Source organism: Ambystoma mexicanum, chromosome 12 (assembly GCF_040938575.1).
Source record: "Ambystoma mexicanum isolate Mex_15411 chromosome 12, UKY_AmexF1_1, whole genome shotgun sequence".
Classification (NCBI taxonomy): Eukaryota; Metazoa; Chordata; class Amphibia; order Caudata; family Ambystomatidae; genus Ambystoma; species Ambystoma mexicanum.
In genome coordinates, this window is record NC_090936.1 from 1,107,011,424 (window position 1) to 1,107,025,563 (window position 14,140).

A 14,140-nucleotide genomic window follows, 5' to 3' on the forward strand; every position below is an offset into this window, starting at 1 on the left:
CTTCCTGATGGCTACAAGATCCTCTCCATGCCCAGATCCAACTGTTCCAGTGGGGGTGTAGCCTTGATCTTCCCAGAGTGGATTCCTGCCTTTATCATTCCTATGCAGGCCTACTCCTCTTTTGAATGCCTTGTTTGCAGGCTTTCTCTCTCTCCTGGCCATTCTCTCACCATGGCTTCTATCTACCACCCACCTAGTTAGACCACCTCCTTCTTCTCCGAGTGGGCGGACCTCTCCTCCTCCTTCCTGGCCTCGACCACTCAACTCCTCCTCCTTGGTGACTTCAATATCCTTCTGGATGCTTCCTTTCACAACCTCTGCGACTATCTCTCTCTCTTTCCATTCTTAACTCTTGCCTGACTCACTCTGCAGGGCACATTCTGGATGTTCTGATCTCTTCAGACTTCCCTCTCTCTAACCCTCTCACCACTCCTCTCTCCTGGAGTGATCACTTTCTCCTCTCATCTCTCGCTACCCCTCAGGCGGAGTCAACCCACACACTGCCACCCACCTTCTCCATCATCGGACCCATGAAGTGTGTGTCAGTTGAGGCTTTCACTGCCTCTTTCTCTCCCCCTGCTCCACCTCTGCTGACTCACGTCCTGACACAGCCCTTTTCATGCTCCACTCTTCTATCTCCGATAATCATGATGTACTTGCCCCTGTCATGAGGTTCTGCTTGAAGCCCAAAGCCAAGTGTAACTCCTGGTATAACTCAGGCCTCATCACCCTTAAATGCAAGTGTTGGGTGGCTCAGAAGAAATGGCTGGCATCTTGTGCATTATCTGACAAACTGGCCTGGCGCCTGCTCCAAAGGAAATAACGACTCTCTGTCCTCACTAAGAAGAGAGATCACATCCAAGCCTGTGTCTCTGCAGCATCTAACAACTCAGCCAAACTTTTTAAAATCTTCAAGGTGCTGGCCAATCCTGCTGCAGTCTCTACCTCTTCTGTGCCCTCCCAAGCCGTCTGCATGGCCCTGGCCTCTCAATTGATCTCTAAAACTCAGGATATCCTGTCCACCCTCTCGTCCTCTCCTCCTTCTCCCTCTACTCTCGCCTCTCCCTCCAGCATCCCTGTGGCCACCTCTCCTCCTCCCTTCTCTGCCTTTCCGCTGTTCACCTCTGACAAGGTTTCTAGACGAGTCCAATCTATTAAAGTCTCATCAAAACAGGTTCTTCCCTGTTCTTCCACCCTCGCTCCGGCCTTGGCTGACTTCTGCAACCACTCTTTCACGGCTGGAACCTTCCCTTCCTCGCTGAAGCACTCTCTTGTGCACCCGCTTCTCAAGAAACCCTCAGCCAACCCCTCCTTTCCGGCTAACTATCGCCGATCTCCATCACTCTTTTCCTGGGCAAACTCTTGGAAAAGCTGGCCATCTCCCAGCTTAATCTTCACACTGAATCTGTTGGTTGTCTCCATGACTATCAATCTGGCTTCAGAGCAGCCAGAAGCACAGAAACTGCTCTCCTGAACATCCATGAAGACCTGCTCTCTAACCTGGATGCTAATCACCCCTCTGTCCTCATCTTACTCAATCTCACTTCTGCTTTTGACACAGTCAAACATGCCATCCTGCACAACCGGCGCTGTGATAACCTGGGTATCACTGATCAGGCCCCGGCCTGGCTGTCCTCTTTCCTCTTGGACCGCCCCTCCCAGGTCCAACTTGGGTCCTTCCTCTCCTCTATCTCACTCTCTACCTGTGGTGTTCCCCAGGGTCTAATCTTTCTCCCTGGCTGTTCAACCAATAAAAGATAAAATAAGCAACTTGAAGGGGACGGGATCATGAATAAAGAGAGCCTGCGGAAGGAGGACATTCCCCCTCGTGTTTGTGAAGATTATAACATCAGCCAAGAGAAGGGAGTCATTCTCTTGACATTGTGAGAGGCCTACAGAGAACCAGGGAAGGGATTCATTCGCCCTGGGGTTTGCAAACATTGTGCAAGACGACCAGGAGACAGGAGTCACACTCTTGGTGTCAAGGTACTTTTCCAACAGGGACTTTGATTTTGAATTAAGACTTTCCGTCCGGGACTTTGTGTGCTGCATTTGACGAGAACTGCAACCTTGGGAAGGGAGTCAGGGAGAACCCCTCCCAGTTTACTGGCATCACAGTCCACTCTCCACTCCACTGAAGAAGGGATCCATTCTTCTGCATTAAGAAGACTCACTTACATTTTAGTTAGTTAGAGATGTAAGGGAAGAAAATAGGTTTTGGAAACACGACGGTGGAACTTTTAGCTACGGATATTCTGACATTTCCTTAGTATTTAGTTGAGGCAGGGAAACCCCTTTTAGTAATAGTGACGGTTAGTTTATCTATTCAATTTTATTTCTTATAATACGTCTAATACTATCCCTGAGTTCGGTTTCTAATCGCAGATCTGGTATTCAAACCTCTGTTGCTCTGCCTGGTCTTGCTTCCAAGACCAGTGCGATGCCCCTGTGTTATCCTCCATAAACTGGAGGATTTACTTAGGGTTTTTGCTTTTCTTTTTATTATGAACAAATGTTTCTGCTAACAATCATGCCACCTGTGTGTGTTAGTCTCCTCCTTCCACACCCTTACACACCATACCTAATGAAGCATTTTCTTTACTGAAAGTAACGTGAAGCATGGCTATGAATTAATGGTAAAAAAAACACAAGATGAGAACAGGTTCTATAGTACAACATTCAAATAATGTCATTTGCAGTAACCCTTTGTTTTTTTCACTTCCATGAATGACCACCTTTGCACCTATAACTGCTTAGGTTAACCATTGGAACGCACATTATTTATATGCTAGTATTCCTCGACATCGAGTTTATTAGATTACTTGGTTAGCGTCTGGAGAATGCGGAAGACATGTAGTAGCTATGTCTATTTAATTTACATACCTATTGCATTCAGAGGATCCCATCCTTTCCATGGTAGCATGTCTGCTAGAAGATGCTCTAGGACAACCCTAGCAGACAAAGGGGTAGCCGGCCCATAGTACCAAAAATAAGAAAAAAGAAATCTGACACATCGACATCGAGGATAAACTTCTTCTGAGTTTAAGGTAAGTATAAATGTCCCACTTCTCTGGACATCTGCTGCAGGCATGGCTTTCCATCCATGCACTCCAGAATGCAGCTATGGCTATGACAAATTCAGCCTAGTTGGTCACATAACTTTTTGCACTGACAGACTTGCCTCAACATCTCTGCCATTCTAATACAGCGACAACCTATAGCAAATTTGGTCTAGCTGGGTAAAAATCGAGTCTCCTGCACTAGAGCTCTGACATGACCACCCTCAGTACCAACCCGTGCACCTGACCTTTTGGGCTGCTTACTGGAGCATAGCCAGCACTCTTAAATCCTAATTACGACCAAATACACACACAGATCTTAAGTCTCCTCTTAGAACTTTCCCATACCTGGACTTCAGTCCCTGAGGGCGTCCAACCACAAAGTGGATTGAGGCCATACGAATGGGAAAAGGCGCTATATAAATGACGAATACAATGCAATACAATTAAATCTGCAGGTTCATCCTAGCAATACTCTGCACAACTTTAAGTCACAAACAAAGGGGGAGCAACCATGTTTTGCAGCAGAGATCGTACCTCAGAATATCATCTGTACCAATACTCGTTAGTTTCCTGCATGCTGGCTGTGATGTTGGCTATCTCTGTTTCTAAATTCTCATGCATTTCCTTCACTTTTTCGGCCACCTGACTGGCAGTAACATTTTGCACACTTGCCCCTGTTTTAACAGTGTGAGCCATTGAACAGCAAAGAGCAGAACATTTATTTTCATACAGTCAGTGGCCATGCATTCTGTATTCATTCTGAATCTGGGGTCTTCAGAATACATTAGTATACAACCGTATTCTGTAGAGGAAACAGGTGTTTGGTGGTCATCCATTCGTCCACCTTTTTTGTAAACCTCCAAAATTTAACATGCAATATGTTTCTTAAATACATTGATATATTTCACACTTATATGACGGCCTCATCATTGTGATGAAATCTTCTCTATGTTCATGCAGAGAAGCACTCTCCTAGCATATTTTTGAGATTTAAATGTTTATCTGAAAAAATAGACATATTCAAGATTTCACAGTATTTTCTAATGCCACACTAGTTTCTTCTTCCAAAAGCAGAAAACACGGCTCTTCAAGTTATAATTTGAACATGTATGGCACAAGTAGCTATTTATTCATTTTGTCCACATAGATAAAGCGAGCGGAATAGAACACAAGAGAAAAACAAGGTCAACACAGCAATGGCATGACACAATGATTGGAAGCGAAAAGATAAAACCAATAATAAGAAGAACAGGCAACAGGATAAGACCAATAGTAAGAAGAACAGCCGAAAGGATAAGACCAATAATAAGAAGAACAGGCGAAAGGATAAGACCAATAATAAGAAGAGGTAAAAGGATAAGACCAATAGTAACAAGAACAGGTGAAAGGATAAGACCAATATTAAGAAGAACAGGCGAAAGGATAAGACCAAAAATAAGAAGAGGTAAAAGGATAAGACCAATAGTAACAAGAACAGGTGAAAGGATAAGACCAATAATAAGAAGAACAGGCGAAAGGATAAGACCAATAATAAGAAGAACAGGCAAAAGGATAGGACCAATAATAAGAACAGGCGAAAGGATAAGACCAATAATAAGAAGAACAGGCAAAAGGATAGGACCAATAATAAGAAGAACAGGCGAAAGGATAAGACCAATACTAAGAAGAACAGACAAAAGGATAGGACCAATGATAAGAAGAACAGGCGAAAGGATAAGACCAATAATAAGAAGACGTAAAAGGATAAGACCAATAGTAACAAGAACAGGTCGAAAGGATAAGACCAATAATAAGAAGCAAAGGCGAAAGGATAAGACCAGTAATAAGAGCAGGCGAAAGGATAAGACCAAGAATAAGAAGAACAGGCGAAAGGATAAGACTAATAAGAGGTACGACATACACAGCTGTACAGAGTCAAAAGGGAGGACAAAGAAAAAGAAAGACAAATAGACCTTAAGTGAAAGATGAATGAAAAGAAAACGAGAAAAATAGAGCCAAATGTTTAGAGAGCAAATGAAAGAGGAAGATCCAAGGCAGGAGCAATTAACTATAAAGAATAACAGAGTAAAAGATACATGAACAAGTTCCAAACCTTACAAAAATGATTCAAGAAGAGATGGCAATTGAACAGCAACAAACAAAACATTAACAGTGACAGATTATTTCGTACCCACCGGTTTGATTGGTAATCTCTCCAAGCGGGCATTGCGTGCAGTCATAGCAGCATTTAGGGCGCCCCTCTTGCCACACCTTTCTGTTTCCCAACTGGCAGGCATCTGTGCAGGTTGAGCGAGGAGTCTATTAAGTGGAAAATACACAAATAGTGAAGCAAGTGCAGTTAAGCTGTCTACTCTGATAGAAGTGAGGTGGCGCACTACTTATCATAGAGAGGTCAGGATAGAATGCACCATCTGTTATGGCGCACAATATAAATATCAGTCTTAGCTGAGGTGCCACTAACTAACTGACAAGGAAGATAATGCGATTTCCCAGATATCATTGATTGTGATGTTGATAATATCAGTCAGGTCAGAGGTAATGGTGTTACTGACCATCAGTTATGGGGCACAATGTCACTTACCATCAGTTACACAGGATGTCACTGATCATCCTTGAAGGGACATGGAGTCAATGAACATCCATGAAAAAACAGCTTATCCCTGACCATCTTTCATGAGGCAGGGCGTCACTGACTTCTACGACAAATCAGGTTATCACTGACAGTACATTATGGGCCAGTATATCATTGACCATATTTTACAGGTCAGGATGCCACGGGCACCCATTCTTGGATAGGGTATCACAGACCATTAGTTTAAAGTTTGAGTATCATTGACTTTAGATTCAGGGCAGGATGTCACTGACCATGAGTAGAAGACAACATGCCAATTACCATATGCCCCAAGGCAGGATGTGATTGATCACTAGTTAAAAGGAAGGTTAGCACTGTCCATTTGTCACAGTGCATTATGACACTGGTCATTGATTAAAGGACAGGACATATGTGAGTATCAGTCAAACTACATGATGCTCCTGATGACCCAACACATGTCAAAGGGAAGGATGTTATTTATCATGAGTCAAAGGATAGCATGTCACCATTCGTCATGTTGCTAATTTTCAATTTCAGGGTGCAGAGTTACTGATGATCAGTGACATCATGACATGCCTCTGACAATTTCTCTCAGGGGGGAAGATACTACTATTAGTTACAGCACTGGATTCCTTTCGCCATTAGTCTCACTTTCGAATGTCACTTACATTACCTACACTTTCCAGAGTCACTGATTGTTACGCTCACCTGATATCCCCGGGGGCGTCTGGAAGACAATGAGATCTGGAACCCTGGATGCGTAGTTGCCCAGTGCTGAATAATGAATCTTAGTTATTTTTAGGGTGAGCTATCCATCCTGCGTTTCTTGTGCATGGGCGGTTATCGTTTGTTTGCGAGCTGCCCAAGTTGCTTCACTGGTGCAATACACCTTCCTTGGGCCCAGGCCTGCTGTGACCCCGAATCTGCTGGTAGGCAGGTAGGTTTGTTAATTGTAAGTCTTTGTTGTGTTTATGGTGGGAATTTGTTAATGTCTTTATCTCCTTCTTTTCAGGTGCGAAGGTCTTGATGCTGGTGTGACGGATGGAGAGGCACGTTTTTTAGGTAAGAGAAAGCGCGAAGCGCAGCGCCTTTATTGTCTTTTAAAGCTAACCTGTGTTTTCTTCTTCTCCTCACAGGCCGCTGTGGTGCTGCGAGTGGATGAGAGCGCGATGAAAAACAGGCCCCCGGAATCTGTTAAGATAAGTACAGCGATGTGCGGTTGTGTAATATTGAAAGTGAACCTGAATATGTCTCTTTTCCTTTGCAGATGTTGCTGTGGTGCTCTGGATGGAAGCGTGGCGTAGCGCGATGGAATTAAGGTAAGACTGATAGAATTCGATGTTTTGGAAGCACGCGTTCTAATATTGTTTTTCCCTTTCTCGTTATTGCAGGTCGCAATGTTCGAACAGCAGCTGTGGTAGCGGTTCGCCGGAAATCCTTAAGCTAGTACTCACAGGTGAGTGATGTTTGTGCTTCTCTCCGTTTCCACAGATTGCAGCCCAGTTGAGATGCTGAGTGCTGGATGGTGTTTTCTCAGGTTAGGCAGAATAATCTTGCTGGATGGTGTTTTCTCAGGTAAGGAAGAATAATCTTGCTCTTGCAGGATTACAGGAAGATGCTGAAGACCAGGAGCTGGACACAGTGAGCGTCACGCTGTGGGTTGCAGAATAACTCGAAGCATGTTCTGCAGTCAGGGTGTGGTTTATATGGCCCAGGTAAAGTAGTACCAAGGAAAGTAGTTCCAGGCCTGCCACACCCAAAACACTAGACCGCATGGCTTGGTTCTTAGAAGTAGACTGTGTGGGTGCTTCCATGTTGGATTTAAAGGTCCATGTACATAAATGGGACCTAGTTTGAAGAGCCCTTCCTTCCTACAAATGAGCCTGGTGCCAAAGCCTCCAGGACTGGCTCCAGGAGCCCTTTTGCAGTGGTTTTAAGGCCCTCATGGTTCTGGTGGGAGCCTGCTTGTGGCACAACGTGTGCCCCCTCACAGTGGTCATGACAGGACTCCCCACCAAGGCCCCTCTCATTGTATCCTTCCTGTCCGGTCTGGGTTTGGTGGGGTTATCCATGTGAAACCTCTTAATCAGACGTGGTGCGTGAATATGTTCACTTTGTTCCCAAGTTCTGTCTTGAGGCCTGTACCCTTTCAAGTCCACTAAATAGTACAGCTTAGATCTGGTACGTTTCGAATCCAGGATGTTTTTAACTTCAAATTCAGGCTCTCCATCAACTAGCACAGGTTTTGGTGGTGTTAAGACTCAGGTTCCTGGTTGTACAGGTTTACAAGTGACACATGGAACACCGGATGAATATGCATGCTTGGTGGTAAGGCTAACTTGACGTCCACCGGATTTATCACCAATTCGATGGTATAGGGTCCTAGATATCTTGGACGAAATGTCTGGGTACCTTTTATGGGCACATGTTTTGATGGCAACCAGACTTCGTCTCCAACTTGGTAATCGGGAGCTTTCTTTCGATACCGGTCCGAGAATTTCTTTTGTCTGTCTTTGGCTTGCAGTAAATGTTCATTTGCCCCTTTGTAGGCTTTTGTTATGCTTGTGTGTAGAGTCTTTACTGCTGGCATTTCCAAGGTCATGGGGGAGTCTAGTTCAGAGGTACATGGATGTCTTCTGTATATTGTGTAGAACAGGCTTTGTCCTGTGCTGGTGTGTATTGAGTTATTGTATGCGTATTCCGCTATCCATAACAAGTCTTTCCAATTCTCTTCCACTTGATGCAGCATGCAACGTAGATACTGTTCTAATGTCTGGTTTGTTCTTTCTGTTTGTCTATCCGTTTGGGGGTGATGGCTAGTGGATAATCGAACATCGATTTGTGCCATGGTACAACATTTCCTCCAGAAGTTGGATATAAATTGGCTTCCACGATCTGAGATTAGGACTGAGGGGAAACCATGCAGTTTTATAATCTGTTCAAAAAATGCTTTTGCCAGACCGGTAGCGTTAGGAAGTCCTTTGAATGGAATGAAATGTGCCATTCTAGAGAACAGGTCTACAACCACCAGAATGGTATTAAAACCTTGACAGGGAGGTACGTCCGTAATAGAATCAAGAGAAAGAGTATGCCAGGGAGCAGGTGGAATATCCAGTGGTTGTAGGAGGCCAGCTGGTTTCTGTCTTTGTGATTTACTCTGTGCACATATCCCACAGGATAGAACAAATCGAGCAATGTCCTTACGCCAGGTTGGCCACCAATAATTCTGTTTAACCTTGGCTAGAGCCTTAGCAATTCTGGGATGGCCATCGATCAGGGAATCGTGATAACCAGACATGACTAATTCTTGCAGATCTTTACTTGGTAGATATAGACGTTCCCTGAAGTAGGGTAATCCATCACGAACCGTGTGATGTTCATTTTGGGAATTCAAGTCTGTAAGATCTCAGGGTTCATTAAGGTTCGAATCTTATCTTGAAGTTCATTCAGAGTCAATGTGATGGTGAGTCCCAGTAGGTTATCACTTGGGATGATGGCAACAGGGTCCAGGGTACTGTTAATTTTCTCTTCAACACCATGAGAGACAAGGCAGCGGCCTTCCCATTCTGAACTCCCGGTCGGTATGTTATTACATAATCGTATTCTGCGAAGAATAGAGCCCACCGCAACTGTCATGACGAATGGGCTTTTGCTGACTTAAGGTATTGAAGGTTTCGGTGATCTGTGATTACTGTGATGGTATGTCTGGCACCTAATACGTACTGCCGCCAGGCTTTTAAGGCTGATTTTATTGCCAACAATTCTTTGTCTGTAATTGCATAGTTAAGTTCTGGTGGTGAGAATTTACGTGACTGAAAGGCCACGGGGTGTAATTGGCCTGTCTCTGGATCTTTTTGAGAGAGAACTGCTCCCAGAGCTACGCTGGAAGCATCAGTGTACACTACATAGAGGAGATCAGGGCAAGGATGTCGTAAAATTGGCGTGGAGGTGAATCTTTTCTTGAGTTCTTGAAAGGCATGTTCCGCCTCTTCAGTCCATTGGAATTTGTTGTTGTTTTTTCTCAATAACGAGGTGATTGGGTGGACTATCCATGAGAAATCTGGAATAAATCGGCGATAAAAATTTGCAAAGCTGAGCATGCTTTGGGTTACTTTAAGTGAAGAAGGTAACAGAAAATTAAGGATGGCATCTACTTTGTGTAAATCCATCTTGACTACCTTTGGCGAGAGAACAAAACCGAAGAACTCGCTGACATGGAAGGAGCATTTCTCGAGTTTAGTGTACAGTTTGTGCTGGCGAAGTTTTGCAAGGATTGAGCGAACATGTTCCACATGATCTCTTTCGGAGGGGGAATACACCAGGATGTCATCAATATAGACCAGGGCACAGACAACGATTAATTCCCGTAATACATCATTCATGAAGTATTGGAACGCTACAGGAGCGTTGCACAGCATGAAAGGCATTACCTGATATTCGTACATGCCATACTTGGTGCGAAACACGGTTTTCCATTCATCCCCTTTCTTAACACGTACAAGGTGGTATGCTCATCTGAGGTCTAGTTTGGTGTAGATTTGGGCATCCTTGACTTGGTCCAACAGTTCCGGGCTAAGGGGCAAATGGTAGCGTTTTTTTACTGTGATTTGATTAAGTGCACGGTAATCGTTGCAAGTCCTAAAATCTCCTTCCTTCTTGGGTACGAAGTATAAGGGAGAGCCTGCCGGTGACTTTGACGGTCTGATAAACCCATTAGCCAGGTATTGATCCAGATAAGACTTCAAGTGGAGATTTTCGGTTTCCGTAAGTGCATAAATTCGACCACAAGGAACCTGTGCGCCAGGTATCAGGTCGATCTGACAGTCATAGGGCCTATGTGGCGGAAATGTGTTAGCCTGTTCCTTCTGAAAAACATCTTGATAATCCTGATATTCTTTTGGTAAGGTGTCCATTGGTTCCGCAATCCCGATGCTATTCCTTGAACAGATTTCAGGTTTGGCTGTGGTATAGATTTCGGGTAGCAAGCGCAGGCGCATTCATCGGAAAAGGTGAGTCTCTTTGCACGCCAGTCTATGTGGGGATTGTGAGTTACTAACCATGGCATCCCTAAGATCAACCGGAACTGAGGAGCTTTGATGAGGTTAAACGTGATTGCTTCTTGATGTCCATCCTGACACAGAAGGGTTAATTCTGTTGTGCATTGGGTTACCGGTCCCGAAGCAATTTCTGTACCATCAACAGTAGTTACCTTTTCAGTTGTTGGTTTTGTGCATAAGGGAAGTCTCATTTCTGTTGCCAGATCTCGATCTATGTAATTACCAACTGCTCCGCTGTCTATATATGCCTCTATGGTATTCATCCGTGACAGTTATTGGTGATTGATCAGGGTTACTGGTAGGGCGAAATGTGAGGTCTGTGACTTATCCTTTTCGCTCGACAAGCAGACCTGTATGCTTGCCGGGCCTGGTAGTTTTCTGATTCCTTTCCATCATCTTCTTTCTCTGTAGCTCCTACTACCTTCCTTGGAGGTTTCACTGGGCATTCGTTGAGGTAGTGACTCGATTTACCACAGTATAGGCATAACTGTAGCTGTCTCCTCTTTTCTCTTTCACCCTTGGTTAAAGGGGGTCATACTCCTCCAATCTGCATGGGTTCTGTGTATTTTCTGATGGATGTTGAACATTATCTTTTGAACGTACATACATGGCACGATTTTCGAGTCTACTTCGGTATGTTCTTCGATCCTGTAATCTGTGATCCAACTGAACTACCAGGTTGATAAACTCTGCACAGTCTTTAGGTGGGTCTACCACTTGAGGAAGGACATCCTTCAGGTCTCCTCGTAGGCCCTGATGAAACAACGTGGTTCTTTTATCTTCTGGCCACCCGCTTCTACAACCAGTCTATTAAAGGTGGCAATATAAGTCAGCAAATCTTGATTCCCTTGGTGGAGGGGCAGGAGTTCATTATCAAGAGCTTGTCCATGCAAGTGTCGAGCAAATAACTCCTGAAAACCCTTGAAGTTCTGCAGTAATGGGTCAGCCTAGCTCACTAAAGGTACCGACCAGTCTGCGGCACTTTCACTCAAATATGATAACACGAAGGCCACCCTCGCCTGGTCATTTGGGAAAGCCGCAGGCCTACAAAGAAAATGGAGGCGGCACTGGTTCATGAATGTTGCGTACCTTCTGGGGTCTCCATTAAACTGTTCTGGTGGTGCCAGGGGTACTGCTCCTGGCAACGTTATCTGTACTGGATTGAATGATGATGGTGTAGTGATGGATGGGGCGAATCCGGGCTATTTAGCCTGCTCCGCCTGTGTTTGTAGTAGCTGTTTGCTTAGTTCATCAGTACAGTCTTTTGTGACTATTAACTCTCGCCTTAAGGCATTGGTTTCCTGCCGGGCTGCGTGTACTTCAGCGCGTAATTGTCCCAAAAGCTGGGCTAACTGATCAGTTTCAGATGTCTCCATGACACCCAGGTGGATAAGGTTTAAAGGCCTCGAGTTCTGTTACGCTCACCTGATATCCCAGGGGGTGTCTGGAAGGCTCTGAGATCTGTAACCCTGGATGCGTAGTTGCCAAGTGTTGAATAATGAATCTTAGTTATTTGTAGGGTGAGCTATCCGTCCTGCATTTCTTGTGCAGGGGCGCTTGTCGTTTGTTTGCGAGCTGCCCGAGTTACTTCACTCATGCAGTACGCCTTCTTTGGGCCCAGGCCTGCTGTAAACACGAATCTGCTGGTAGGAAGGTAGGTTTGTTAATTGTAAGTCTTTGTTATGTTTATGGTGGGAATTCGTTAATGTTTTTATCTCCTTCTTTTCAGGTCGAAGGTCTGGATGCTGGCATGCCGGATGGAGAGGCACGTTTTCTAGGTAAGAGAAAGTGCAAAGCGCCGCACCTTTATTGTCTTTCAAACCTAACCTATGTTTTCTTCTTCTTCTCCTCACAGGCCGCTGTGGTGCTGTGAGTGGATGAGAGCACAATGAAAAACAGGCCCCCAGAATCCGTTAAGGTAAATGCTGTGCCGTTGTTTAATACTGAAAGCGAACCTGAATATGTCTCTGTTCCTTTGCAGATGTTGCTGTGGTGCTCCGGATGGAGGCGTTGCGTAGCGCGATGGAATTCAGGTAAGATTGATGGAATTCGATGTTTTGGAAGCACGCGTTCTAATATTGTTTTTCTCTTTCTCGTTATTGCAGGTCTCAATGTTCGAACAGCAGCTGTGGTAACGGTTCGCCGGAAGTCCTTAAGCTAGTACTCACAGGTGAGTGATGTTTGTGCTTCTCTCGGTTTCCACAGATTGCAGCCCAGTTGAGATGCTGAGTGCTGGATGGTGTTTACTCAGGTAAGGCAGGATAATCTTGTTCTTGTTCTTGCAGGATTACAGGAAGATGCTGAAGACCAAGAGCTGGACACGGTGAGTGTCACGCTGCGGGTTGCAGAATAACTCGAAGCGTGTTCTGCAGTCAGGGTGTGGTTTATATAGCCCAGGTAAAGTAGTACCAGTGAAAGTAGTTCCAGGCCTGCCACACCCAAAATACTAGACCGCATGGCTTGGTTCTTAGAACTAGACTGTGTGGGTGCTTCCATGTTGGATTTAAAGGCCCATGTAGATAAATGGGACCTAGTTTGAACACAACCTGTGCCCCCTCACAGTGGTCATGACACTGATCCCCAGTCACAGACAAGGACGCCATTGACATTATCTAAAACTCTCAGAATTACTGACCATCGGTCACAAGTCAATATGCCATTGACATGACCTAAAGTGCTCAGAATCACTCACCACAGAGGGTAGTATGTCATTGACACTTAGTGAGTGTGCAGTATTACTGTCCATAAGTTATCAGGATGTCTCAGAAATCACTTAACAGACCTTGTGCCAGAATATGGGCTATGCACTTCCTAACAAATTAACCAATCATGATTTGAAATATAGCATTTCAATTTCACCTACTGGTGGGCACTTACTTTGATGTCTTTAGCCATATTGGTATACCTTCTATTTAATAGAATTAGTTAATTAATTAATGTTTTATTAAGTGCTTAATACTGGAGAGCAGTCTCTAAGCAGGGGACCAGGATTCAAACCTGTGTTGCTCTGCATTGTCTTGTTTTCAAGGCAAAAGCGTTGCCACTGAGCTATTCTCCCAACCTTCACTTTCTGTGTTGTCTCAAGAGAGTTGATATATTGTAACTGCTGGGGCAAATAAAACAATGAAGCTAAATTCTAATCTCAAACCAACTACACATATACCCTCTGCATCACTTCCACATATGTCTGTTGAAATGTGACGTGGACGCTGTAGCTATTTCAACAATTAAAACAATTATCAAGTTGTTGAACATTTGTGTGAGCTTGACGGTTCAATGTGATAATTTCATTTCTGCACATTTCTTTTTCAATTGATACCTCTCAATTTCCTATTTCTGAATAATTTTGTTTTTTGTTTTACTTTATATTTTGCTTTTTCATTAATTTAATTTTCATTGTTAGCTGTGGATGCTTTACCCTTCTTTAG

The 14,140-nt window shown here is 44.3% G+C and overlaps 1 protein-coding gene across 1 annotated transcript in view; it reads right to left on the minus strand.

The window, feature by feature from the left end:
- The window catches only part of LOC138514729 (vomeronasal type-2 receptor 26-like), a 41,003-nt gene extending 27,396 nt beyond the window's left edge, over positions 1-13,607 (minus strand). Inside the window, exons 1-2 of the mRNA XM_069630125.1 lie at positions 13,590-13,607; positions 5,237-5,360 (exon numbers count right to left, since the gene is read on the minus strand). Coding sequence (XP_069486226.1) covers positions 5,237-5,360; positions 13,590-13,607 — 142 coding nt within the window. The remainder of the gene's footprint in view (positions 1-5,236; positions 5,361-13,589) is intronic.
- Between the last annotated feature and the right edge of the window lie 533 nt (positions 13,608-14,140).